The sequence below is a fragment of the Triticum aestivum genome, chromosome 6A (genome assembly GCF_018294505.1).
Source record: "Triticum aestivum cultivar Chinese Spring chromosome 6A, IWGSC CS RefSeq v2.1, whole genome shotgun sequence".
NCBI lineage: Eukaryota > Viridiplantae > Streptophyta > Magnoliopsida > Poales > Poaceae > Triticum > Triticum aestivum.
This window is the reverse complement of record NC_057809.1, coordinates 575,599,768-575,624,758: the sequence shown is the minus strand read 5'-3', so window position 1 is coordinate 575,624,758 and position 24,991 is coordinate 575,599,768. Positions and strand designations below refer to the sequence as shown.

At 47.1% G+C, this 24,991-nt stretch overlaps 1 protein-coding gene across 1 annotated transcript; it reads right to left on the bottom strand.

The window, feature by feature from the left end:
• Positions 1 to 19,870: 19,870 nt before the first annotated feature.
• Positions 19,871 to 20,910, bottom strand: LOC123131099 (uncharacterized). The gene has a single exon (XM_044550858.1). The coding sequence runs from the start codon at positions 20,613 to 20,615 to the stop codon at positions 20,226 to 20,228; it is 390 nt and encodes a 129-aa protein (XP_044406793.1). The 5' UTR covers positions 20,616 to 20,910; the 3' UTR covers positions 19,871 to 20,225.
• Positions 20,911 to 24,991: the final 4,081 nt, after the last annotated feature.

Genomic DNA, 24,991 nt, shown 5'->3' with positions numbered 1-24,991 from the left:
GATAGTGTTGGAAGCCCCCACCCGTAACTACCCCGTAAATCTCCATATCCCAGAAATATAATGGGAACAAAAGGGGAAACAAAAAGGAAACAAGGAACCCACGAATGCAACCGGTAGGAAATGATGATCGTGCGAACGGGGAAGCGCCGTCCACGGTAAAGAAGGACCACCGTAAGCAGGTGACAAGTGCGGCGGGCGCGATGGGCGACAACGGCAACGAAAGAACAGTCCGCGGCGGCGGTTCGACCACACGAGAGAGAAACATATCTCAAAACAAGTCAAAAGTGTATTACAAAACACTAAAAGTACAAGGACTAAAGTGAAAAAAGGAAAAATCAGAAAGGAAAGCCGAAAACCGAAAATCACGGGAGTGCCCGTCAGTGTGACAAGTGTCGCACGCGGAGCGCCCCGAAAAAGTCTCACGAGCGCCCTGCGTGTGACACTTGTCCCACGCGGAGCGCTCCCCGACTAATCGTTGCGGGGAACGCTCCTCAACTAGTGATTTCGACGAAAAGCTGGATAGAAACTCGTCAGCCAAACCCACCAAAATCCTCCTTCTTTAGTGTCGGGCCTCACAACTATATGGGCTTTCGTAGTTCGGATAGGAAATTCGAGGATGCGTCTCCTTCTTTTTGGCAAACATTTCAATAAGCCGGATAACATAGCGATGGGTAAGCCGTGGTATCTGTACGACACATGCCCTTTGTGGGCCATCCCACCGCTTCCGCCTCCAGCCTTATATCTTCTCACACGATCTCTCTCCTCCACTCATTCTCCTTGTCTTTTTCCTCCCGCAACTCTCTTCTATTGCACGAGAGGGGAGAGGGCACCTTTGGCGACGCCGAAGCACCAGTCGCCGTTGCTGCAAACCGGGGAGGAGCGGCGATGACCACCGCCCGCTGCATCTGTTGCTGCGAGGGAGAGGAGGGACGCCACCAAGAGTTGTGTGCTTCCTTGCCATGGGCGACCACCATTGTTGCTCACCAGGAAGGGGCGACGCTGGCCACCAGCACAATACTACCACTGATGTTGCAACGCAGCATGAAGACCGGAGACGGGCGTCGCTCACCGCCGGTGCTGCCATGCAGCACACAAAGAGGAGGTTGGGCTTCTCGTGCGCCGGTGTTGCAAGGGGTTATATATAATGGGATGCAATGGAGCTCCGCTGGGGCTGTAATGAAGCGCCGTCGGCGCTGCAATGGAGCTTCATCGGGGTGTCGCTGATGCTGCATCGAAGCTATTGTCGTGTCATCGGGGCTGCAATGGAGCTTCGCCGGTGCTGCACGCCGGATGGGGTGCGACATCGTCAGGTCACCGTTGTGGCGATGCAGAGGCTGTCAGTGCTGCAATAAAGCCCTCATCGCCGGGCACCGGTGCTGCAATGAAGCCAGTCGTCGCCGGCCATGGGGTGGTTCTCCTATTCTCCAGCACCGTTGGCGCGTCGACTCCATCCCCGATGCTGCTCGCCGGCGACAAAGCTATGATGTGTGACCCATGAATGGAAGCAATGACAAAGGAGGAATCAAGCGGCTGTAATCCATCCTAATTCAGCAAATTGGACGGCTGGCTAGGCGGCTTAAAGTTGGATAAAATCAGCCGCGTGATCTGTAGCAGCCGCCCTGCTTTCTTCAACTCAATTATCGACAATGGCTTGGCCGACTCGACTCATGAGACTCTACCCATAAAAAATGGAGTGACCCATGAGATCAGTTCGTAATCTTACTCGAGAATATACAAGTCAAAATCAAACCCCAGCTTCGTGCGTGATTGTTGATTGGGCAAACGATGGAATCATGTAGTTCGTGAGACGACGACGCAGCCGGACTACCGGCCAGTTGGTAGGGGCGGACCCAGGACAGAAATGACCCGGTGTCCCATGTCTATCGCATATGTGTGGATATCGAGTAATATTATACATAATAGTAACACACTTAACAATAAAATAAATATAGAAATAGAATAATAGCGGATGGTAATGCAAATTAAAGATTTCCACTTAAAATATTAGTAGTTGATCACAAAAATGAAATAATAGCAGGGCATCAAAGTGTCCAATTTATATTAGAAAAACTACGACGGATGGCAACATTAGAGCTTTGATTGCTAACAAACAATAGAAACAAAACCACAATGTAACATATTAAGTACTATATTATAATAAGCAACTAGGTTTTTTTTTTGCAAATGAATAAGCAACTAAGTTAAGAAAAATACCTTTTCAAAATTGTTTTTATACGTTCTTTCATGGCCTCCGAGCGATCAATTACTTGATCACTGGTAACCTTCCTCCTTTCACTTCCTTACACATACAAATAAGGTTGTACTTCAAGGCCTCGTCACTAAGACGATTGCGCAAATATGTTTTTGCAGTTCTCATAGTTGAAGATCTCTTAACTGTTGGAGTGGGAACCGACAATACTAATTCTAGCTACAAAAGTCCAAAAACCCAACCACTTTTTGAGAGAGCTCATAAATATTACTTAGACTAGAAAAGCGACCATCTGCTTGGACATCGAGAATGTAAAGACGAAGGTGATGTCTAAGGTCCCTCAGTTCCCCATGATGAAAACATTTTGGATAAACATCAAACGATTTAAACTGAAATCACGAAATGAATCTTTTGGGTTTAAAGCGGACGAGCAAATAGCACTTCAGAATTTTTCTGGTTTATGTATTTCATTTTTTAAACGGCTTTCCATAAACTGAGCTTCTCCAATAATTTGAGTATTTATGTATGATGTTAATTCAGAAATTAAAATAATTCACACAAAGAAGAAAAGAACTTTAAAGCATAATACTTGCGCTGCTAGGTTATATAACTAGACTTAATACATTGTGCTTGTGTGTGTTGGCTTTTGATCGTTGCTAGATCAAATCCACCCAGGAACACCACGTACGTGTAAGCTAGCCGAACAAGCAGCTAAGCACGCAGCTTAATCGATTGTTGGCTGGCTATAGCAATACGTGATCGATAGCGTTTCACTGGTGGAAAAAAGGCCTTTGGTCGCGGTTCGCAACTGCCATTGCGCAACCGCGACCAAATAAGCGCGACTAAAGCCCCCCACCTTTAGTCGCGGCTGCTTAAGAACCGCGACTAACGGCCCGTCCACGTGGGCGCCAGGCGGCCGTCGGGGCGGAGGACCTTTAGTCGCGGTTCTTCTGGCCAACCGCGACTAAAGGCCGCCACAGGTTTAGGGTTTTAGCCCCCCCCTAAACCTGTTTTCTGTTTAATTTGTATTGTTTTATTTCTTTTGTGCTTTATTTTAATTTTGAAGGAGTTTCATATATTCTACGGTACTACATACATGCATATGAATGTACAATTTCAAATAAATTTGAAATTAGAACCAAAAAGAATTCAAGAGGAATATACAATATATATTCAATATCATCGGATGACCATATACAATTTTGAACAAGTTTCCATACATGATTTAATGCATATAAAGTTCTACGTCCTCGTAATAGTGTTCTCCTTTAGGATGGAGGACTTCCCTCTTGAACCATCCAACTAGTTCCTCTTGAAGTGGTCGGAAGCGAGCTTCTGGACTAAGCATCCACCGGAGGTTATTCCTCTGAGCATTGGTATCACTCGGAACCCGCTCAGAGGTGTATCTCCGGATCATCTCACAGACATAGTATCCACATAGATTGGTCTCCGGTGGCTGAATATCCCCAGCATTCTTAGCCTTTAACATTTTGAATTCTAGCTCTTTTTTGAATTCACCGACCTTTGTATCTACGAACCGTCTCCAAACCCTACGAGGCAAAGAAAATTAAATGAACAAGAGAGTTATTAGTTACTTGATATTAGGAAATGAATGAAATAGGCCGATCGATATAGAGCGCAAATGAATGAAAATAATTACTTCTGCAGCATTCTTCTCATGCCGCCCCAAAGCTTTGGATCCATATTCACAGAGTCGTGGACGAGACATTCTGAGGTGTTAACTTTAATTACTAGCAGAATCCAGTGGAACCTGCGGACACGATACATGCACAGTACGTCATGCATAACTCATCGATTAGCCGGCCACATACCATGCATGGAGTAAACAAAAGAGAATGTGCTCAAGACAGAAACACTCACTCAAAATGGTAAGGAAATAGAATATCACTTTTGAGTTCCTGCTTTGTAAGAAACTGCCACAGGTCTGCCTCCACGTCGGCGGGGTGACGCTCCAACACATGTCCATTAACGATGTGTGGGTCAATGAACCCAACATCATGGATGTTCCTTACTCTGCATTCCTTAATCTTCATTCTGCATGTATAATAGCGGACACAACAATATAGTTAGGACATATATATAGTGCAGGCAATATGAACGAGATGGGGTAGAAATTAATAAATCACTTACAGAACGTAGCAACTGATGATAGATTTATCGAGCTCGCGCAGATTGAAAAGCTGGAACAATTCACTCAGTTCAATTTGTACATAGTAATGTTTGAAGTGATGCTCATGTCTAACTTCCGCATAAATATATTCTTTGGCGTTTTTATTTTTTATGTAACCCTTGTACCATTTCAGCAGACCTTTCATTTGTGGAGGTAGATCCTTTTCCTGCGCAGGCTCGACGAGAGGCCCATTCTTGACATATGTAATTACTACCTCCTTCACTGGCGCCTCATCAAGGCCTAACAGTTCACGAAGAGTAATACCTAAGTTGGCCGCTTGTTCTCTGGCACTCGTTACAGTCAATCCCTGTGCTGCCGCAGCTTGTATGATCTCGGGGGCATCCGGACAGAAGGCTTCCACTATAAGCGGGGCAATCGATTGTTTACTTTGTTCCCCGAGCTGGGCAACTTGTTTCCCGCTTTTTTTACTTTCGGCCTTCTCCCGCTCTTTGTTCTCCTTGAACATGAGTGCCTGCCTGCGAAGTTCACGTGCATAGTCGTTAGGCAGATTCTTCGCGGCTTGGGATGGTGTGCTCAAAAATGACTTAGCCCACTTCTTTTGCTCATCAGAAAATACTGGCTTGGGCTCGGGCTCTCTTTTCTTCTTGCAGTCCGCCTTCCATTTCTCCAAATCAGCAGCCACGGCCGCGTCGACTTCCTCGGCACTACGTTCCCAAGGCCTTGTGGGGAGAGGCTTCAGTGATGGCTCCGGTACCTTTGTGGTCTTAGGTACATAAGGGTCCGGGTTAATAATCCAGGACTGCTTCTGCTTCTTTGCCGGAGGTGGATTGGGGGGCGGCGTCTGATCACCCGCCGGACGAGGACTAGGGGGCGGCGGCTGATCACCCGCCGGACGTTGTGGACTGGGGGGCGGCGTCGGCTGACGTGACGGAGGTGTAGGTGAACCGCCACCACCACCACCACCACCACCACCGCCACCGCCACCACCACCACCGTAGGAGGGTGGACTTGTTGTCCTTGGCGCCTCGCCTGGAAACTTGATAAACTTCTTTTGCCATAGAATGAAATGGCGCTTGACATCTCCAAGTCTTTTCTCCCCTTCAGGTGTAGCAATGTCAATCTCCAGGTCCTCAAACCCTTGGACTATGTCCTCCACCGTGACACGAGCATAGCCATCTTGAATGGGGTTGTTGTGGTGGAGTGCTCCAGGTAAACATGGTAAAGCACTGCCGATGGCTACCTTCATGGACATGTTCCCGATAGGATAATACAGATGACATTCTTTCATCTCCTTTATATCGTCCACGGGGTAGCGAGGAGGCTCCGGTGAAGTAATTTCGACCACCAGAGGCTCCGGTGCAGTAATTTCGACCACCAGAGGCTCCGGTGCAGTAATTTCGATCGTCGGTGCATCTGCACCAGCCGGTGGGGCCTCCGTGGAAGCCACGCTGCTTCTCCGCTGCTGGCTTCCGAGATCCGCTGGATGATCTTCATGCTGCACCCGAGCTGCATCTCTTTCGGCTACTAGTACACTCATGGTTTTCTTCATCACATCCATTTCCGATGCCAACCGCGCCACAACATCTGCTTCCCGATCCATCTTTCTCTTACGGCTTCTGTAACCGTACGGGTCATCGTTCTGGGGGAACCCTATTTTCCACGGAATGTGCCCCATGCCTCGTACACGTCCTCCGTGTTCAGGATTCCCGAGGGCTTTTGTCAGCGCGTCGTTCTCTCTGTTGAACTTGATCTTCCCCTGTTGAGCATCCCTCATTGCGTTAATAAGGGCTTGGGTGGGTTTAATTAATTTGCCCCGGTAAACACACTCCCCTGTCTCCGGGTTCAGCGTTCCCCCATGCCCGTACCACCAGCTTTTGGCCCTTGGGTCCCATCCCTCCGTACCTGGACGGATTCCTCGCGCCCTCAGCTCGTTCTCCATCTTCTCCAACCTAGGCACCCAAATGCGATACCCTCCTGGCCCCATAACATGATTGTACTCCTTCTTAGCCGCATTTTCCTTATTTTTTTCGATATTTGAATGAACTGCTCCGATTTCTTTTGCTTCACAAATTCTGGCCAATCATGTTTCAGTTTCTCATATTGTCCTTTGAAATCCGGAGTCTTGTTCTGCTTGACAAAGTCATGGGCTAGATTTTGCTTGAATTTCCGGAATGCGTCGGCCATCTTATGAAGAGCGAACTGTTTGACTAGCCTCCTCCTCTCCTTGTTTTCCTCAATCTTGTTACCCTCCTCATCGAATTTGTTGTATTCCGGAGGTAGAATGAAATGTTCCATAAGCTTCTTGAAGCAATCTTTTTTTGTTCTCTTATCGACAAAAGTGAAACCATCAATTCGTGCCTTCTTTGGCTCATTCCACTCCTGGACGGTGATCGAGACGTTGTCTCTAACAATGGCTCCGCATTGGCTGACAAACTTGGTGGCGTTCTTGCGGGGCTCCAGCGGCCTGCCGGTTGCACTGTCGACAACCTCGATGGTGCATGTTTCTCCTTGTTTCATCGTCTTGGTTGCGCCACGCTTTGACGACGTACTCGATTGTTTCGACGATCCGGCCGAGGGCTAAAATAAGAAAGAGTCGCGCGCGTTAGTACACACATATTTATTCAAATCAGTTAGTTTGTATCACCAGAGGCTCAATGTATATATATACCTCGGCGCCGGAGGTGGTTGCTACTTCCATTTGAAGATCGTCGTTTATCGACGTTTGTTCGGCATCATCTTGCTGACGGCGCCCTTCATCTTCACCGTCAAGGTTCAGATAAGAAGAGATATCATCTTCTTCTTCTCCGGTCGGCACATATAGAATATCGCCGTTTATGATGCCGAACATATGTGCTTCACCGTCCGGATCATAGTTGTCCATAATCGGGTCAGCTCTATCGTCCGCCATTATGTCAGTCCTGAAAACATGTAGTAAAAACAAATTAATTAAGTGAAGAAGGGGGGCGGTGGCGGTGGCGGTGGCGAAAGGGCGGTGGCAAAAGGGGGGGGCGAGGAAGGGGTGGGAGAGGGTGTCGCGGTAGAGCGCGAGACGGGGCGGCAGACGACGGCGTCACGGATAGGGAGGCGAGGACAACACATTTATAACCCTCGCCGTCCCCTCTCGATCCCTAAAAAAACACCGCGCGCATCGCCGCCCCCTCGCCGCCCCCTCTCCGTATATACGTTTTTTTTGTTAATTATCAAATTTTACGTTTTTTTTGTTAATTATCAAGTTTTAAGTTAATTACCGTTTTTGTTAAACTAAGTTATTTACCGTTTTTGTTAATTATCAAATTTTACCGTTTTTTGTTAATTAACTAGTTAAAAAATTCTCTCCCTCTCTCTCTCTCTCTGCTCTCTCTCTCTCTCTCTCTCTGCTCTCTGCTCTCTCTCTCTCTGCTCTCTCTCTCTCTCTCTCTCGATCATCGCTCTGTAGAGCAGTTGAGGGCGGCGAGGCCGGCGGCCCGAGGATGGATTGGGGGGCGGCGTTGAGGGCGGCGAGGCCGGCCGCCGGCGTTGAGGGCAGCGAGGCGGCGCGGTGGGCGAGGGAGGCCGGCGGGCGGCGTACTAGGGCGAAAGGGGGCGACGGGCGCCGTACGTGGGCGAGAGGGGGCGGCGGGCGACGGCGGGCGGCGTCGAGGGCGAGGTCGACGGCGGGCTGCGTCGAGGGCGAGGGCGGCAGGCCTTCAGCGCGGCAGAGAACGAGCAGAGAAATGGAGGCGACGGGTCGGGCGGTTGTATTTATAGCCCCCCCCTTTAGTCGCGGTTGGGGAGGCGACCCGCGACTAAAGGGCCTTTAGTCGCGGTTGGGGAGGCGACCCGCAACTAAAGGGAAACCTTTAGTCGCGGTTGGGGAGGCGACCCGCGACTAAAGGGTAACCTTTAGTCGCGGTTGGGGAGGCGACCCGCGACTAAAGGACTTTTTTGGCGGGTTTTTCGTTCCCGCGCGCAACCACCTTTAGTCGCGGTTGGGCAGGCCAACCGCGACTAAAGGTATTTTCCAAATACTTTTTCTTTTTGAAAATCTTAAAAATACAAATAATATATCAAAAAATTCAGAAAAATATAACTAATTCAATTCAATATGTTAAAAACACAAATATTATATCAAAAAATTCAGAAAAAAAAACTAATTCAATTCAAAATTCTAAAAATACAAATAATATATCAAAAAATTAAGAAAAATAAAACTAATTCAATTCAAAATGATAAAAATACAAATAATATATCAAAAAATTCAGAAAAATAAAACTAATTCAATTCAAAATTCTAAAAATACAAATAATATATCAAAAAATTCAGAAAAATAAAACTAATTCAATTCAAAATTCTAAAAATACAAATAATATATCAAAAAATTAAGAAAAATAAAACTAATTCAATTCAAAATAATATACCAGAGGCCGGTCGTCGGCTATGGTGGTACGGCCGGACTCTGCAGAGCGTCATGGACTACAGCACTCCAAATTTCATGTATCATTCGAAAATGGACACCAAACACATCACGGGTAATATAATTCACATGATCCATTCAACAAAGTTTGGTACAATAAATTATTACACATCATTTCTTCCCTTGTGTCCCTGCTTGCTTACGATTGTGCCGTATCCATGGAGCATCCTCATCATTTAACTTAATGCTTGGGTCGGTGTTCACTTTGAAGGGCGGAATTTCAGCAAACATATTATAATCTTCTGACATGTCTGTCTTGTCCTCCACTCCCACGATGTTTCTTTTCCCTGAAAGAACAATGTGGCGCTTTGGATCATCGCATGATGTACTGATCGTTTTCTTATCTTTCCGTTTCCTCGGTTTGCTACTCATGTCCTTCACATAGAAAACCTGAGCGACATCTTTCGCTAGGACGAATGGTTCGTCAAGGTAACCAAGATTGTTGAAATCCACCATTGTCATTCCGTATTGCTGGTCCACCTTTACCCCACCTCCTGTTAGCTTGAACCATTTGCACCGGAACAAAGGGACCTTAAAGGAGGGTCCATAGTCAAGTTCCCATATCTCCTCTATGTAACCATAATATGTGACCTTTTGCCCATTCTCGGTTGCTGCATCAAAGCGGACACCACTGTTTTGGTTGGTGCTCTTTTTATCTTGGGCGATCGTGTAAAATGTATTCCCATTTATCTCGTACCCTTGGAAAGTCGTTATAGTCGAAGATGGTGTCTTGGCCAACATGTACAGCTGATCTACAACATCATTGTCATTCATTAAATGTTTTCTCAACCAACTGCCGAAAGTCTCCATGTGGGCCTTCCTAATCCAGGATTCAGGCTTCCCCGGGTTGTCCGAGCGTAAAATATTCTTGTGTTTCTCAAAGTACGGAGCCACCAAGCTGGAATTGGTCAGTACAGTGTGGTGTGCTTCAGTCAGAGAATGGCCGTCCATACATATCGTTGATTTCCTTCCGATCGTGCCTTTTCCACTTAGTCTCCCCTCGTGCCGCGATCGAGGAAGACCAATCGGCTTAAGGTCAGGAACAAAGTCAACACAAAACTCAATTACCTCCTCATTTCCATAGCCCTTGGCGATGCTTCCTTCTGGCCTAGCACGGTTACGAACATATTTCTTTAATACTCCCATGAACCTCTCGAAGGGGAACATATTGTGTAGAAATACAGGACCGAGAACGAAAATCTCTTCGACTAGGTGAACCAGGAGGTGCGTCATAATATTGAAGAAGGATGGCGGGAACACCAACTCGAAACTGACAAGACATTGGATCACATCGTTCTGTAACCGTGGTAGAACTTCTGGATTGATTACCTTCTGAGAGATTGCATTGAGGAATGCACATAGCTTCACAATGGCTACTCGAACATTTTCCGGCAGGAGCCCCCTCAAAGCAATCGGAAGCAATTGCGTCATAATCACGTGGCAGTCGTGAGACTTCAGGTTTTGGAACTTTTTCTCCGCCATGTTTATTATTCCCTTTATATTGGACGAGAATCCAGACGGGACCTTCATACTGCTCAGGCATTCAAAAAAGATGACCTTCTCTTCTTTGGTCAGAGCGTAGCTGGCACGACCTTGAAACCATTCCGGATGCCGGTCATCAGGGTCTTTCAAACGTTGCTGGTCCTGCCGTGCTTCCTTTGTATCATTTGTCTTCCCATACACGCCCAAGAAGCTTAGGAGGTTCACGCAAATATTCTTCGTAACGTGCATCACGTCGATTGCAGAGCGGACATCTAGGACTTTCCAATATTCTAGCTCCCAGAATATAGATTTCTTCTTCCACATGGCTGCGTGCCCGTCAGCTCCCTTCGGAACTGATTGTCCGCCAGGACCCTTTCCAAAGATGACTTTCAAATCCTTGACCATATCAAATACCTCAGCACCAGTGCGTTCCGCAGGCTTCGGCCGGTGATCTGCCTTGCCGTTGTAATGCTTGCCTTTCTTTCTTACTGGATGAATTTTCGGAAGAAATCGACGATGCCCAAGGTACACGTTCTTCTTACAATTTGGCAAATGTACACTTTCAGTCTCATGTAAGCAGTGCGTGCATGCATTGTATCCCTTATTTGACAGTCCCGAAAGGTTACTAAGAGCAGGCCAATCGTTGATGGTTACGAAAAGCAACGCTCGTAGGTCAAATTCCTCTTGTTTGTGCTCATCCCACACACGGACACCACCCCACAGCTGTAAAAGTTCATCAACTAATGGCCTTAGGTACACATCGATGTCGTTGCCGGGTTGCTTCGGACCTTGGATGAGCACTGGCATCATAATGAACTTCCGCTTCATGCACAACCAAGGAGGAAGGTTGTAGATGCATAGAGTCACGGGCCAGGTGCTATGGCTGGAGCTCTGCTCGCCAAAAGGATTCATGCCATCCGTACTTAGAGCAAATCTTATGTTCCTTGCGTCAGCTGCAAAATCTTTGAACCATCTGTCGATCTTTCTCCATTGCGTTCCATCTGCGGTGTGTCTCAACTCCCCGTCCGACTTACGGTCCTCTTTGTGCCATCGCAACAACTTGGCATGCTCTTTGTTCCTGAACAGACGTTTCAACCGTGGTATTATAGGAGCATACCACATCACCTTGGCGGGAACCCTCTTCCTGGGTTTCTGGCCCTCAACATCGTCACCAGGGTCATCGCCTCTGATCTTATAACGCAATGCAGTGCATACCGGGCATTCATTCAAATTCTCGTATTCACCGCGGTAGAGGATGCAGTCGTTGATGCATGCATGTATCTTCAGAACCTCTAAACCTAGAGGGCAGACAACCTTCTTTGCTTCGTACGTACTGGCGGGCAACTCGTTATCCTTTGGAAACATATTCTTCAACATTTTCAGCAAGTTTTCAAATGCCGAGTCAGCTACACCTGCCTCTGCCTTCCATTTCAGCAAATCCAGTGTGCAGCCCAGCTTTTTCAGACCATCATCGCATCCGGGGTACAGCGCCTTTCTGTGATCCTCTAACATGCGATCCAAATTCTCCCTCTCCTTTTCAGTTTCGCAGCGTCTCCGTGCATCAGCAATGGTCCGACCAAGATCATCAACGGGATCATCACGTGCCTCTTCTTCACCTTCCCCTTCACCTTCAGCATCCTCCATGAAAGTATCACCGAAATGAGCAAGATAGCTTTCATCGATGAAATCATCCCCTTCTTCATCTTCTTCCATTATAACCCCTCTTTCTCCATGCTTGGTCCAACAATTATAGCTTGGCATGAAACCGTGCCGAAGCAGATGCATGTGAACATCTCTTGAGGAAGAGTAACCCTTCTGATTCTTACAGATAACACATGGACAGATAACAAAACCCCCCTGCTTGTTCGCATTAGCCACTACGAGGAAATCTTTCAAACCCGTAGTGAACTCGCCGGAGAGTCGGTTACCGTACATCCATTGCCGATTCATCTGCATTATTATAATATAAAATATATAATTAACCATCATGCATTTGTTAAACTAACTAGCTACAAACAATATAAATTAAACAATGAACTGCACACATGCATATTTTATCAATGACACATCAAAGGTTCATCAAGTTGCTAACCGCGATCGAGGAGTGTGGCTCCAACACTTCATGTCATGTTTGTTTCATGCTCTTGGGGCATTTCATCAAACACCTTATGTGCATAAGAGGAACCAAAAGCAAACCTACACCCACTTGTGAAGAGAATGGCTCCAAATGGCTAAGTGTTGGCTGCTGGATGGGTATATATAGGGGAGGGGCTTTAGTTGCGGTTGGCCTGGCAAACCGTGACTAAAGGTGCCCGAAGGCCTTTAGTCGCGGTTGTCCTGGCCAACCGCGACTAAAGACCCTCACGTGCGCCAGCTGGCCACCGAGCGCCCTGGGCCCAGGCCTTTGGTCGCGGTTCACCTCCAGAACCGCGACTAAAGGTCCCATTAGTCGCGGTTCCTACAGCTTCGCGACTTATGGGGCTGGACGGAAGCCTGTTTTTCCACCAGTGTTTGGCGGACGTAGCGACTCCTCTCGACGGAATCCGGCGTATACTTGCGATCGTAAAGTAGGACAGAGGAAAAACTGAACGATGTATTTTTGATTGCCGCAGGGGCGTGTCGCTCCTGGACTTTTTCCCTTTATTGCTTCGATCTTTTCGTTATAAGATTACAGGGGGCTGCTACATGTATATATAGCAGGCTAGACTAGCTCGTTACATGACCGACACGGTTAGGAATCCTAATTCTACTTGGACTACTAATCCCAATCGGACACAAGGTGTGCTTATGTCTAACATTCACCCCCTAAGTACAACTTTCTTGTTATCACCTGGATCCCAAACACGACTGTTGCTACTCATAAGCATTGCTTTTGCCGTTTCTTGTAGCACTTCAGGGATCATCATTCTTGTCGTCGGCTCGTCCATAGCTTGCTGCCAACGCTCCTTCTTGATCACGTCTTCAACCTTCACCTCTTCTTCGGTGCTTGATAGACTGTCTTTAGGATCATCGAGGAAACATCCTTTGAATCCGAGCAAGACCAAACTTCGGTCTAACTTTGCGTTCCAAGCTCTTGACGCTTGCTTTAGCCTGTAAAATGCCTTCTTGAGTTTGTAAACTTTCCTTTCTTCTCCTTTCTTCTTGTAGCGGAGGGGTTGTTCCACGTACACTTCTTCTTTGAGGTCGCCGTTGAGGAAAGCGGATTTCACATCCATATGATGAACCTTCCAATCCTCTTGTGCTGCCAAAGCTAGGAGCACTCTCACCGTCTCGATTCGAGCAACCGGTGCAAACACCTCCTCATAGTCAACTCCTTGACGTTGTATGTAGCCCTTTGCAACGAGTCTTGCCTTGTACTTCAAAATGGCACCCTTCGTGTCCTTCTTCAACTTGTAAACCCACTTCAAACCTATGGCCTTTTGGTTCGGAGGTTGGGTTACCAAAGTCCACGTGCCATTGCTCTCGATCGCCTTCATCTCCTCATCCATGGCGTGCATTCAACTTGAACTTTTGCTCGCCTCTACGAAGTTTGCCGGCTCCTCAACTCCGAGTAAACACAAATCAGAGTACTCGAGCGTAACTGACTTTGCGTACTTGTAGACTTTCTTGAGGGTCTTGTAGCGACGAGGCCCGGAAGAATCCGTTGTGGCTTGCGAAGGGGGCGACACAAATTGTGTCGGCGTCGATGCACTTGAGGAAAACGGTTGAGTCTCGGGCGTGGTAGATGCCGGGTCGTTGGCATCCGCGTCGTCGGCATAGTCGTCGTGATCGTGACTATCATCTTGATTGTCATCATCACTATGCGCCTCGTTGTCGATGTCGTTGTCGAGATCTCTACCCGTGTCTTGCGCATCGTTGTTGCTATCACCTTGCGACCCATGCGCGTCGTCGTTGGTGTCGGCACCATGGTGATCACTGCCGTTGCGGTCACCTTGGTTGGGTGTCTTGCCAACCACCTAGACGTCTTCCCTTGCATCATCATCAGTTGGAAATTCAACTGTGAATATGTTACTGTTTGGAGCATCGTCGGCTGCTGCGCTCCAATTCCACGCTTGGTTTTCTTCAAACACGACGTCGCGTGAAATCCGTAGACACTTGGTTCGTGGATCGTAGAAGCGGTATGCCTTGGTGCCGGAACTCCTCTCGTATCTGATGAACACCATCTTGGTGCTGCGATCGGCAAGCTTTGAGAGACGCGGCTCCGCCGTCTTCACATGCGCCACGCACCCAAATGTCCGTAGATGAGACACATTCGGCTTCCGTCCGTAAATTTCTTCATACGGAGTCTTGCCGATCAATGCCTTCGTTGGAGCCCGGTTGAGAAGATAGACCACTGTCGAGACAGCTTCTCCCCAAAGAGTCCCCGGCAAGTTCTTGCTCTTGAGTAAACTTCTCGCCATGTCAACGACGGTTCGATTGCGCCTTTCAACAACCCCGTTCTGCTGCGGCGTATAAGGTGTCGTGAGGAACCTATTTATGCCAATCTTCTCGCAGTAGTCGTTGAACTCGTTCGACGTAAACTCTCCGCCGCGATCTGTCCGTAGAGCGCGAACCTTCAGCTTGTGTTCCATCTCCGTTGCAGCCTTCAGCTTCTTGAACGCTTCAAAACGCCTCATCTTTAGATCGTAGGAGAATGACCCACATATATCTCGAGTAGTCATCTACCACAAGGAAGAAGTACTTCTTTCCTACATGAGTTGCTGGGGTGATAGGGCCACATAGATCACCATGGAGCAGCTCGAGTGCATCACTTGCACGATAGGTAGACTGAGAAGGGAATGGCCTGCGGTGCTGTTTTCCAACCAAGCACCCATCACATACTCGATCAACATGGTCGATAAACGGCATCCCAGATATCATCTCCATCTTCGACATCTTCTTCAAGGCGTAGAAGTTGACGTGTCCAAATCTAGCATGCCATAACCACGAATCATCATCACTCTTGGCGAGCCAACACTCCAGATGAGATTGATCAAGGTTGAGGATATAGAGCCTGTTCCGTGTGCGATTAACACGGCTAGCACGTTTCGGAGGTTGTCGAAGATCGTCATCACTCCGTTCTCAATATCCACCTTGCATCCATTCTCGTCAAGTTTCCCGACAGAGATGATGTTGTTGCGAAGCCTTGGGATGTAGTACACTCCGGTGAGTATGCGATGTTCTCCTGTGAGACCCTCGAAGAGGACAGAACCTTGCCCGCAAATCTCCACATTTGAACCATCACCGAACTTGACCGAGCCTTGAACATCATATTCCAGCTCGAGGAACTTCTCCTTGCACCCCGTCATGTGGTTACTGGCACCTGTGTCTAGATACCACGACACGTTCTGGCTCCCGGATAACTTTGGTGTTACCTTTTTCTCATGAAGTAGCACCTTCCGGTTTGGTTTCACAACCGCTGTTTGGACGAGATCACAAACTTCGGCCATCAGAAGACCTGGACGTTCGTCTTCCTGCTTCGCCAAATTTGCCTTGATCTCCCGCTTGTTAGGCTCCGGACAATCCTTCGCAAAGTGACCCATCTCGTTGCAGTTATAGCACTTGACCTCGGACATATCCAAGTTCCGTGGCTTCCGCTCTTTAGATCGGTCCGCCTTACCACGACCTTGTGGCTTGCCTTTTCCTTTGCCTTTTCCGGTTTGTCCGCCGCGCTTTGCGTTGCTTGAGCCTTCGCCAACGTTGCGCCTTCCTTTGCTACTTGGGGACTCCCAATCTGCGCGTGAGTACATGAGTTGGTCACTACCTCCTCCATTGCCTTTTCGACAACCACGAGCATTCTCTTCCCATGTCCGCAAGCGTCCGATCGCCTCCGTTATGGTCATGTCGTCGATGTCGTAAAGCTGCTCGAGCGTGCCGATGATGTACGTGAATTTGTCAGTCACCGAACTGAAAAACTTCTCCACAATCTCGGTCTCCTCGAGCTTTGCACCAAGCGCGCGGATCTCTCTCACCAAAGTAGTCAGGCGCATGGCATAGTCGTTCACCGATTCAGTTTCCTCCATTTGCAACTTGTGAAATTGGCGCTTCAGCACTTGTGCCCGAGCCTACGTGACGCGATCTTCTCCAATCCTCATCTCTTTGAGTGCGTTCCACGCCTCTCTTGCTGTCTCGAACTCCGCCAATGTCATCAGCACGGAATCTGGCACAGACTGGGCTATGACGGCCATGGCACCTTCGTCGCACTCCTCGTCGACGTCGTCGTCCGTGATGGCCTGCCACACTCGTAGGGTTCGGAGAATGATCTTCATCTTCACTGCCCACACGCCGTAGTTGGCGTCGGTGAGCATCGGGTACTGGATGGGGATGTTGCGATGCGCTAGTACGTTGGCGCCGCCCTTTCCGCCACCACTAGTCGCTGACTTGCCGCCCTTTTTCACCTTGTCGCTGTTCTTGTTCGCCTTGGAACCGCCGTTGCCGGACTTTTCCCTGAACCGCGTGCCGACTGACCGACTCAGTATCGCTGTCCGTCATCGTAGATCGTCGAGGCTCTAGATACCAATTGTTGGCTTTTGATCGTTGCTAGATCAAATTCACCCAGGAACACCACGTACGTGTAAGCTAGCCGAACAAGCAGCTAAGCACGCAGCTTAATCGATTGTTGGCTGGCTATAGCAATACGTGATCGATAGCGTTTGGCGGACGTAGCGACTCCTCTCGACGGAATCCGGCGTATACTTGCGATCGTAAAGTAGGACAGAGGAAAAACTGAACGATGTATTTTTGATTGCCGCAGGGGCGTGTCGCTCCTGGACTTTTTCCCTTTATTGCTTCGATCTTTTCGTTATAAGATTACAGGGGGCTGCTACATGTATATATAGCAGGCTAGACTAGCTCGTTACATGACCGACACGGCTAGGAATCCTAATTCTACTTGGACTACTAATCCCAATCGGACACAAGGTGTGCTTATGTCTAACAGTGTGTCCAGCCCACGCTCAAGAGTATTATAATCTTTTCTCCAATCTCCACACAGTAGTGCAGATAATCCAGTACCAAATACAGCTAAGTTCTCTAGCCCTATCCTACTATCCAGTAGCCCTAGACGCTAGTGCCCTAAGGTTATAAAAGCAATTAAGAATTAACTTTTGGATATACTCCCTCTGTTTCAAAATAGATGGCTCAACTTCATACTAATTTTAGTACAAAGTTGGGTCATCTATTTTGGGACGGATGGAGTATATAATAGATCACATAGCATTCGGGATTTGGGGGTCTAGTGCAGTACCAATTTTGTTCTCCGGCGACTTGGCAGATTTGGCTTCGCCGTCGCTGGCGACCTCGAACTGACGAAACAAGCGAAGAGGCGGAGGCGGACATAGATCAGATCGATAGTTTTTTTCTTAGGCAAATCAGATCGATATAGATGTGGCGTGTCATGCTCTGCCCGTTCTATCCCCAACCTGCTCCTTCGCGGCCGGCGACTCGCATCGTGAGAGTGGGCTCTATCCGTGCGTCACGCGCTGGCTGTGCTCCTTGCTGGGCCGCTTGCCCGAGATGCATGTTGGGCTGCGTGCAGCACTACCGGTGTCCCTTGCTATTTTTTACCGGTGTCCCTCTCTATTGGGCTCTATCTTTATAAGGTAAGCGGATTTCTTACCCGGTGTCCTGTGCTATCTGCTGGGCCAACGTGGGCCCGCCCCTGCCAGTTGGTCGGCTCGACGACCGCGCGAGAGGCCCAGGCCCGGCCCATAGGCCGGGCAGACGGGGCACCCGCCCTGGGCCCCCGGAAGGCAGGGGCCCCAGCCCGAGAGTATTCCTTCGTACGTGTAAGAAGCCCAAGAAATATATCGAGAAAGGAGAGGGCCGATTCAGCCGTGGGGGCAAAACCCATCGTCAATCTTTCTCCTTGACCCCTCCACTTCGCAAGGTCCTGACTCCCATAACAGCGCCGCCGCTCCCATGCCTTACCGATTCCAAGGTCGCCGTCGGCCATTAATGGAGATTCAAGGCAAAAATCCATTCCCAAATCGGCTCTCCTTCCTTTCTCAGTGTTCTTCTCGTTCCCCATCAACTAGATGTTGGAGATGTGGAGACGGTAGGTGTTCTTCTTTTCTTCCTTTCCATAATCCCTTTCCTCAATTAAATCGCTTTGCCCTCCTGCTCTGACGAATCCGCATCTACCTGCATAGGTGCTCTTCGGATATTAACTGGATCTAAGTGTGAGAGAGTCCGCGGAAGTCAGGAGATTAGAAGAACTGCAGAATGGGGGGAATTATTCAGTTCTTGGTGTGGTCTTCTCGTTCGTGCTGACTACGGCAACCTGCGGATCTGGCAACCTACATCCACATCAATACATATTTAGCTGTGTTTTTTCCTGTATTAATTATTTTGTGCTAACTGTTCCTGTTTACTGTCATGTCGTCTAGAAGATCTGGTAAAAAGACCACCGAGTGTCGATGAACATCAATGATGCACTGTTAATATTTTTGATCCGCCAAATTACGACAATCTGAATGATAAGGCTAGGTTTTTTTAGTTGACATAGTAATTCTAGACATAATGATATTGTGGTCCCTCCAGATAGTAATTCTAGACATTTTTCACAAACTTATAATTCCAGAAAGTTGAGTAAGCTTTTCAAATCCACAACAACAAAGTTGGAAGAATTGAGTTATTATCTGCGTAAATTTCTTGGGAGTGAAGAACACGTATATGTGCTAACTTCTTATCCGATGGTAGCAGAATTTTTTTAAGTAGCAACCAGTTTGGACAAGGTTATATGTTTTGCAGAACAAAATAAGGTCTCCCTTGTTCAAATTAAGGAAAGCGAGTTAATGTGGAACTACATTGTTTCATTACTATCATGGTGTAGTTCACCTTATCAATAAATAAATTGTACTCTCAATTTAAAAGTCCAAAGATCATCGTCTACGCTATGCACAAGATATTTACTTTGCTTTTCAAATAGAAAATGTTTTAAGCTTTCTAGTCAAAAGGGCCCCTTGTTGATGTCTTGCCCCAGGGCCTCCTAAATCTGTGGTCCGGCCCTGGAGAGGCCGGCCGGGCATATTCTCATTTTCGTTATCTGTCATGTCATCTGACGAGTGACGAGCCAGCACAAGCAACTTGTGCAAACATAATGTGGTACTAGTAGTACATTCTAGGCTGCAGTGCCGTCGTCGTCTTCTTCCATATTCAATCCGGTTCTTCTCGCGTCTCAAGCCGCCAGCAGTGGTTCAAACTTCACGACGTGACGTGAGCTCCTCCATTAGACTTTCATTCTGCCACTTCGAAGTTTTTTTTTTGCCCCTTCCATTATACAGCGTCAAAAAAGACGAGAGTTGCCTGGTTAATTTATGAAAAACTGGGGGCGAAAAAGTTGTAGTCGCAAAAGAAGAAGAAGAAGAAGAAGAAGAGGAGGAGAAGGAGGAGGAGGAGGAGAGTTGTAGTATAGTCTGGTTTTCCATGGATTTGTTCTTGAAGAATTGCAGACTGCTGTCTCCACGGGAGAGAAAACAAAATACTAGTAGTCGTTGCTATATCTGGCATCATAGTGCATCATAGGCATGCAGCAACGGTTGCTCGATAATTAGACCAAGTTAATGACTAACCTTTCTTTCTTGTGAAGAAAAGATCAAGTAATTAATAAGAACTTTGATTCATACAGTATGTGCAGTGTACGGTACGCGTACAACGAATTCGATCTGGAGAAGATAATATAGTTGGACAACACTCGAAGGAAAACAAGTTTGATTCTTTCTTTCCTCGTTTAGTTTATCAATCATCATCTGCTGTCCTCTGATTTGGAAATTAAGTAGCAGTAGTAACATGCTAGCTAATTTAAACAACAGAATTTATACGTACGTACACGTACAGATCAAGGAGGGGGCACGTCGCTTGATCCCAAGCAGCTGAGGCAAACACAAGCGTAACCATGGACGGCGTGCTCGATCTCCCGCTCCATCAGATCCTCGGCCGGGGGGCCGGCATCAGTAGCGGTTGCCGACGGTGACGGCGGGCGCGAAGGCGGTGCCGAAGGAGCAGTCGGCGCCGGCGTAGTTGGATTGCATCATGCTAATGGCGGCCGCGCCCTCGAGGAGGTCCTCGAGCGCCCGGGCGTAGAAGGCGCGCAGCCGGCGCAGCGCCCGCCGGTAGGCCGCGGCCACCCAGCGCATCCGCAGCCGCCGGACGGCCCCGAAGAAGCCCCCGCGGCCGCCGCCCAGCCGCGCCACCGCCATCTTCTTCCTCCTGTTCTTCGTCCCGCGCTCCCCCTGCGCCGCCGCCCCGGGCAGCAGCAGCGGCGGCCCCGCCGCCAGCGCCCGGCGCCGCGGCATCCTGAACCGCACGGCTCCGCCCCGCCGCTGCAGGTCTCCTCCCATCCCTCTCTCCCTCTCGCTTGCTTTGGTTTTGCTTGCTTGCCTTGGGAAGGAAGGAGGTTAAGACTAGAGCGGGCGAGCTGCCGCGCCTTTGCTTCCGAATGGCAAAAGAGAGGAGATGTGTTTGCTAGCCAACTTAAGCCCGTGATTCGCGCTGAGGCAGCGGGGTACCACTCGTACTTGTTTTATAGGAGTATTATCATCAGCTGATGATGATAATGTTAAGCAGTAAGCACGCATCACATCTCCATTGTTTAAGCACGTAGGAGCACCAGCAAGCGAGTAGGAGACTAAGATACAGGAGGCAAGACGAAGGAGAGGTTACGGGAAAGTGGGACGGCGATGGGTCTTGGAAACGGTGACGTGCTCCAGACCCACGCACATGTTTTTTTTTTGGGAAATGGAGGTTAAACCCCCGACCTCTGCATCAATCGATAGCCATACACCCACGCAGATGTAGATGAGGATTAGGGTGCCTGCATGGTCTCCATGGATAGCATAGCTAGCTGCCAACGTGCTTAAGCAAGTGGGATCGATCGATCCCTAATGAGTTAGGAGATCAACCAAGCCAAGGGCATCTCCAACCACTACTCCCACGCACGCATCTCGTCCTCTCGTAAATTAAGCCCTTTTTTCTCCGGTATAATGCATAGCACGACTAGCTCGTTTAAGCCTGGCAGGCAAGACGGGCCGTGAGAGGTTGTACTTGTACAGTGCTAGTAACGGAGACGATGTGAGTATGTCGATCAATCAGTCAAACGCAGAGGAGTCCAGATGCTTCGGTCAATTTAAGCAGCCAGCCCGCGCTGCGTGCGTGCGGAAGAGGGAACTGTATGCCGTCCACAGTCCGATCGCGACCCTCTTGCTTTGTGTGCTACTCCTACTGGACAGAAACTCCATGCACGGAATCGCACGGGCGCTCATCAATTCCAGCCACTCCCAGCTGAGCTGACACCGACGCGCACGAAAAAAATGCAGAATGTGATCAGTATAATTTGTGTGAACAGCTGCAAGATGTGCGCAGATCCTTCACCGGCCGTTCCGTTGTCGCCACACACCACACACACACGCACGCACGCACAGCCGGGCGCTACCGGCCGGAGGGATTGAGCCGACCTGAATGGGACCGCGCACGGTCACGGACTCCACTTGGAGGGATGGTATTCTCTTCACCTCTCATGTCCAAACGAGCCCGACCGAGAGGGAAAACCCTGGGCACATCCATCACCCGATAGCCCCCTAGTGTGTGCGATACAGCCATAATAATCTTCTTAGTTTGCCACCCATGTAATTTACGGTGGCCGGCCACCTGGAGGCAGAGTAATTCACCGGCCGTGCTCATGTTGTGAGCAGATAACTTGGAGCTAACTTGAGAAGCACGGGGAGATACGTAGGAGTACTGCTTACTTAATCTTTATGGATGTGTGTGCCTGCGTGCGTGAGAGCTTACCTCAGCCTAGAGTAAGCAGTAGTATTATAATGTGCAGCATCAGAAAGGAACACATGGTATGTAGACTGTTGGCGTACAGATCCATGTGCTGCTTCATTTGTACATTATTATACCATCTTAAAGAACTCAGCGGTGTGCAATTGTTCGTGGAACAAAAATCGTGATGTGATACCATGAGATTTCGAGAGGATTTGGTTTGAATTCCCAAATTATCCGTGTGAGGTCAACGAGGGCAAATGGTACTACTGGACGAAGGTGCCATTTCGCACAAATAAACCAGCGAGGCAAGCACTCAGGATGGCCGGCCCGTTTAATTAGTTTTCACTGTAAAGTTTTTGCCAGATTTTCTATTGGTTTTAGGAGCCATTCCGCATTTAAAAAGTAATTCAGAAATTTCAAAAAATCTTTGTGCTTTTAAAAATGTTCCAATTCTTTTAAGGATTGCTTCTTTTATAATTTTTTGACTTTTAGAAAACAAATTATGAAAACATGAATGTGCTAAAAAATTGTTCCTGAATATTCTTTAAAAAATTGGATTTTAAAAAATGCCCGATTTTATTTTTCAAAATTTCACGGTTTTAAATAATGTTCTGAAGTTTTGAAAAATCTTCACAAAAGGTTTCAAAATGTTAGTTTTATAATGTTTACTTTTTGAAAAAATACCCACAAAACAATTTCAAATTTTCTCTACTTTTAAAACAATGTTCACTTTTAAAAAAAATACTCATATTTTTTGAAAAACTAAATATAAAAACCGACTTAAAAACCAAAAGAAAAAAAAAATGGTTGCTACAGTGTGTGTCTCGCTGCATCACGTCGTAAATGGGTCGGCCCCTATGCATTCGGCCACCCATTTGATGCAATAAATGTCAAATAGGGGATCCCCTCAACGAGATGGGGTATTCCCTCTGTTCCTAAATATAAGTCATTTTGGAGATTTTAATATGAACTATGTACGAAGCTATGTTTAGAAACAGAGGGAGTAGAAGATAGGCTTCCAAGGCCACACATATTGGATATCCTCAATGGAGAAGTACAGTATCCTCATTTCGCAGTCAATCTCCTATTTAGCGCTTATAGTGTTGCTTGCTATTGTTTCTGCACCCCCCCCCCCCCCCCCACCCCCCTCTCCGTATACGCTCCTAGTGGACGCGCGAAGTTTGCGAGTCCCTAGTGCAGCCCGGTTTTGGGCATCTTCTAGTAGCTTCCTAGTCTGGTTTTCTTTATGTTTTCTCATTCAGTTTTCCTTTCGGGGTTTTTATTATTCTTTTTCCTTTTTTGTTTTCATTTTTTGACAACATTACGTCAAATTCATCAAACAAAGTCCTAATATTTTTCAAAATAAAAAATAATTAAAAATTTCATGAATTCTAAAAAAAAATCGAACTTTTTCTCAAATCAATGAAACATTTTCAAACTCATGATTATTTAAAAATCTTGCAAACTTTTTTAAACTCCATAAATGTCATTAAGTCATTCAAATTAAGGTGTTAATGGGTCGGCCCCTATGCATTCGGCCACCCATTTGATGCAATAAATGTCAAATAGGTGCTCCCCTCAACGAGATGGGGCTATAAAATTCTTTTTTGAGCGTTAGGCCATGTAATGAGTATTCTCTCTGTTCCTAAATACAAGTCCTTTTAGAGATTTCAATATGGACTATGTATGGAGCTATGTTTAGAAATAGAGGGAGTAGAAGATAGGCTTCCAAGGCCACACATATTGGATATCGTCAATGGACAAGTACAGTATCCTCATTGCGCATGTGAGCACCAGTTAATTTCCTATTTAGCGCTTATAGCGTTGCTTGGAATTGTTTCTGCACCCCCCCCCCCACCCCCCCTCTCCATCCTGGCCTGGCCCATTTTTTTCTTGTTTCCTTTATACGCTCCCAGTGGACGCGCGAAGTTTGCGAGCCCCTAGTGCAGCACGGTTTTGGGAACCTTCTAGTAGCTTCCTAGTCTGGTTTTCTTTATGTTTTCTCGTTCAGTTTTCCTTTCGTTTTTTTTCTTTTTCATTCTCTTCCTTTTTTGTTTTCATTTTTTGTTAACATTACGTCAAATTCATAAAACAAAATCCTAATATTTTTCAAAATAAAAAAATAGTTAAAATTTTCATGAATTCTCAAAAAAAATTGAACATTTTCACAAATCAATGAAATTTGTTCAAATTCATGATTATTTAAAAATCTTGCAAACTTTTTTCAAATCCATAAACGTCATTAAATCATTCAAATTAAGGCGTTAATGGGTCGGCCCCTATGCATTCGGCCACCCATTTGATGCAATAAATGTCAAATACGTGCTCCCCTCAACGAGATGGGGCTATAAAATTCTTTTTTGAGTGTTAGGCCATGTAATGAGTATTCCCTTTATTCCTAAATACAAGTCCTTTTAGCGATTTCAATATGGACTACGTACGGAGCTATGTTTAGAAACAGAGGGAATAGAAGATAGGCTTCCAAGGCCACACAAATTGGATATCATCAATGGAGAAGTACAGTATCCTCATTGCGCATGTGAGCACCAGTTAATTTCCTATTTAGCGCTTATAGTGTTGCTGTGTTGCTTGCTACTGTTTCTGCACACACCCTCCCCCCCTCTCTGTCTTGGCCTGGCCCATTTTTTTCTTGTTTCCTTTATACGCTCCCAGTGGACGCGCGAAGTTTGCGAGCCGCTAGTGCAGCCCGGTTTTGGGAATCTTCTAGTAGCTTCCTAGTCTGGTTTTCTTTATTGTTTTTCATTCGGTTTTCCTTTCGGGATTTTTATTTTTTGTTCTCTTCCTTTTTTGACAACATCACGTCAAATTCATAAAACAAAATCCTAACATTTTTCAAAATCAAAAAAACTAAAAATTTCATGAATTCTCAATTTTTTGAACTTTTTCTCAAATCAATGAAAGTTTTTCAAATTCATGATCATTTTAAAAT